We start from the raw sequence: 3681 nt of genomic DNA, 5'->3' as shown, positions 1-3681 counted from the left end.
CCCCACAGCCAGTGCAGCCTCCTAGCCTCCCCCACAGCCAGTGCAGCCTCCTAGCCTCCTTGCTGCACTGTGGCTGGGGCAGTGGAAGGAGGAGGCCCAAAGGAGGCTTCCAGCCATGAGCACTGTTCACGATCCACAAGGTGCAGAACAATGCCTGTTCATTCTTTCTCCAGCCTTGCCAACGTTAAGACGTCTGAGTCTGTGTGGCATCTGTGACATTTTAATTTTATTATTTCACTCAGATTCATGCTGGGTTTATGGGCCCACCTTGGTTAGATTTCCAAGAATACTGTCCTAACACAGCCGTGTTGGAAAAGCCCAGGCGGCCACACTTCTGTGCAGACACTGGCCATATCATTTCCTCCACCCCTGCCCCTGAAAGACCACAGGGCAAAGGACAGTACTAAGAATAAGGAACTCCAAAGTTTTTCCTTCTAGCTTGCTTCTTCTACTAATCCTGCATGAAGTGTCTGTCACCCTGGCCAGCCAAAAAGGATGAGAGGAGGGAGACCCACTAAGTAAGGGTAAGGTGTCCTGTGGCTGAGAGACCAGAGTGCTGCTTATGGACTGACCCCAGCTTAATCCTGGCTCTGCCACATGATGGTTGTGTGACTGTTCAGGCCCCTTCTCTGTACCATGGTTTCTTTAATTATAAACTGGGAACAGCAGTGGGCACGAGTGTGTAGCATGTGTGCTCACAGAGCGGGCAGAGCCTGGTGGTAGCTTGGCCGTCCCCCTAGAGTGTGTGATCACAGCACGGACACAGAGCGGGCAGAGCCTGGTGGTAGCTTGGCTGTCCCCGTAGTGTATGTGCTCACAGCACGGACACAGAGCGGGCAGAGCCTGGTGTTAGCTTGGCCGTCCCTGTAGAGTGTGTGCTCACAGCACGGACACAGAGCGGCAGAGCCTGGTGGTAGCTTGACCATCCCTGTAGTGTGTGTGCTCACAGCAGGGACACAGAGCGGCAGAGCCTAGTGGTAGCTTGACCATCCCTGTAGTGTGTGTGCTCACAGCACGGACACAGAGCGGCAGAGCCTAGTGGTAGCTTGACCATCCCTGTAGTGTGTGTGCTCACAGCAGGGACACAGAGCTTGTGGTAGCTTTCACTATCCCTGGTCTGTTGCAAACGGGACCTCATCAGCTTATAGAACTCACAGAGGAACACAGTGAAGTTCTCAGGGTTAGGGACCCATTTCTTCCTCCTCACCAGCTCCTTGGCCCCTCCCAGGCTCCAGGGCTGCTCCTGGCCAAGGGTGAGCTGGTGGTGACCTACCTGCTGGGAATTCTCTTTATGGTTTTCTTTCCTTTTCCTCATGGCTTCCATCTCTATGGTTACTAGATGTTTGAACAAAGGAGTATATAACACAAGAACTACGACTCTCATTTCCATGAAGGTCCTAAAGAATTTCTTAGCTATACTGGGGGAAGATATAGACGTTTTGCGTCTGCAAGATGGGAGTCACTTTTACCAACTCTTCTCTGGCAGCACTGAACACAGTGACCTCCCACTTTGGTTGTAAGGCTGTTGGCCTTTGCTTTAGTCTCTAAACGTATTTTTATTCCATTGAGAGGAGTGAATTTTCCCACTGAATGCTGGGGTCCCAGGGATATTCCTCACTTTCCCTCACCCCACCCCCAAAACAAGTACCTTAAAAAATTTGCTTTTGCAGCCCTTGAGTTTTGGATGTAAACACTTTTCCCCTCTTATTGTTAGTGAACATATAATAACTATACATCTCTCTGGGACACAGGGTGATATTTTGATGCATTTCTACCATGTGTCAGCACCTTGAAATCTATCATTTCTCTGTGTTCAAAACCTCTCTAAAAGCTTTTTCTCTTTTTTAACAGCCTTATTGAGAATTAATGGTACCACCCAATTTAAAGCATGCAATTCCTTTGCAGTTTTAGGGTATTCACAGAACTGTGTGACCATCACCATGAACCATTTTAAAACCCGGCATCCCTTAACCATTGCCCCCAACCCCTCCATTCTCTCCAGCTCTAGGAAACCACTAATCTGCTATTTATCTCTAGAAATTGACCTGTTCTGGACATTTCATCTAAATAGAATCATGCAGTCATCTTGTTTGACTGGCTTCTTTCATTTACCATAATTGTTTTTAAAATTCATTCATGTCGTAGTGTGTATTAGTACTTCATTCCTTTAATATTCCACCAAATGGATGGGCTAGATTTTGTTTACTCATTCATTAGTTGGTAGACATTTGGGCCATTTACACCTTTAGCTTTTACAGATAACGCTGCTTTGAATGTTCATCTACAAGTTTTTGTGTGAACATATGTTTTGGTTTTTCTGTAGAATTAGAAATACTGTGTCACTTTAAATTTATTTTTTATCGATATACTATATTTGTACATATTTATGGGCATATTTGATATCTTTTGCTTCTTTTTAATTTTGTTTGTTTTTGGAGATGGGGGTCTCTCTCTGTCGCCCCGGCTGGGAGTGCGATCCTCCTACTTCAGCCTTCCCAGTAGGTAGGACTCCAGGTAGGTACCACCCCAGCCAGTTATTTCCTTTGGTTTATTTTTGATGTATGTTTCTTTTCCAGGCATGGAGAATGGTGGAAAGCTAAGTCCCTTTCAACCAAGAGAGAAGGCTTCATCCCCAGCAACTACGTGGCCAAAGTCAACACCTTGGAGACGGAAGAGTGAGTCCTCACACGCCGTCCTCTCCAGGGGTTTTGTTTACTTCAAGGGGCTTCTTGTTGATATTTTCGTTTTCATCGTGCTGGGGAACTTGATATTCATGAAATGTTAAATTGTCTTTTGACAGGTGGTTTTTCAAGGATATAACCAGGAAGGATGCAGAAAGGCAGCTCCTGGCTCCAGGAAACAGTGCTGGGTCCTTTCTTATCAGAGAAAGTGAAACGTTAAAAGGTGGGATGTGTTTTAAGTCCTCTTACAAAACACTAGGAAAGCATTTTTAGAAACTATTGTAGAATTACTCAAAAATAAAAAGAAGGCTATACTACACACTTGTTCTGGTAGTAAAAGTTTCATAGTGTGATAGCAAATAAGCTGAAATGATAACTTTTGCTTTTAAGTTACATAGAGAGCAGGCAGTTATGGCCAGTCCTCACTATTGTTTATGTTTGTTGAGCCTCTGGTCTTATTGTTTAGAGAAAATACTGAAATTTAAAGAGAAAGAAAATCAAAGTAACCTCTTAATTCAGCTAAATAATAATTTTTAAAAATAATCACGAAGAAAGAAAATGGTATATTGGCAACCTACTCAGTAAACAAAATGCTAGTTTCATTTGTCAAGTAGAATTTTCATAGGGCTTAAAAATTACCCATTATATGCATAATTTATATTTTATATATTTTTATGGTAAAATGTATACAGCAGCATTGTCTAATGCACATTTTGTTTGTCTAATGTGAATGTATACTTTACTTACACTTTTCTCCTGACAGGAAGCTTCTCTCTGTCTGTCAGAGACTATGACCCGGTGCACGGTGATGTCATTAAGCACTACAAAATCAGAAGTCTGGACAATGGGGGTTATTACATCTCTCCACGGATCACTTTTCCCTGTATCAGCGACATGATTAAGCATTACCAAAGTATGTAAAAACCAAAGATTGGACAAGACAGAATACATTTATTATGATAATGTGTAAGGTGTCAAGCACTATTTTTTTTTTTTTTTT

At 43.3% G+C, this 3681-nt stretch overlaps 1 protein-coding gene across 3 annotated transcripts in view; it reads left to right on the top strand.

Moving 5' to 3' along the window:
• LYN (LYN proto-oncogene, Src family tyrosine kinase) overlaps window positions 1-3681 on the top strand; it is a 92894-nt gene that overhangs the window by 29464 nt on the left and 59749 nt on the right. For all 3 annotated transcript variants that reach the window (XM_023515403.1, XM_003793681.3, XM_023515402.1), the window contains exons 5-7: window positions 2577-2675; window positions 2801-2904; window positions 3445-3594. In XM_023515403.1, the coding sequence (XP_023371171.1) occupies window positions 2577-2675; window positions 2801-2904; window positions 3445-3594 (353 nt within the window). The remainder of the gene's footprint in view (window positions 1-2576; window positions 2676-2800; window positions 2905-3444; window positions 3595-3681) is intronic.

This window comes from Otolemur garnettii, unplaced genomic scaffold (genome assembly GCF_000181295.1).
Source record: "Otolemur garnettii isolate 467f Iridium unplaced genomic scaffold, OtoGar3 scaffold00071, whole genome shotgun sequence".
NCBI lineage: Eukaryota > Metazoa > Chordata > Mammalia > Primates > Galagidae > Otolemur > Otolemur garnettii.
The sequence above is the reverse complement of the archived record's forward strand: the minus strand, read 5'-3'. Positions and strand labels throughout refer to the sequence as shown.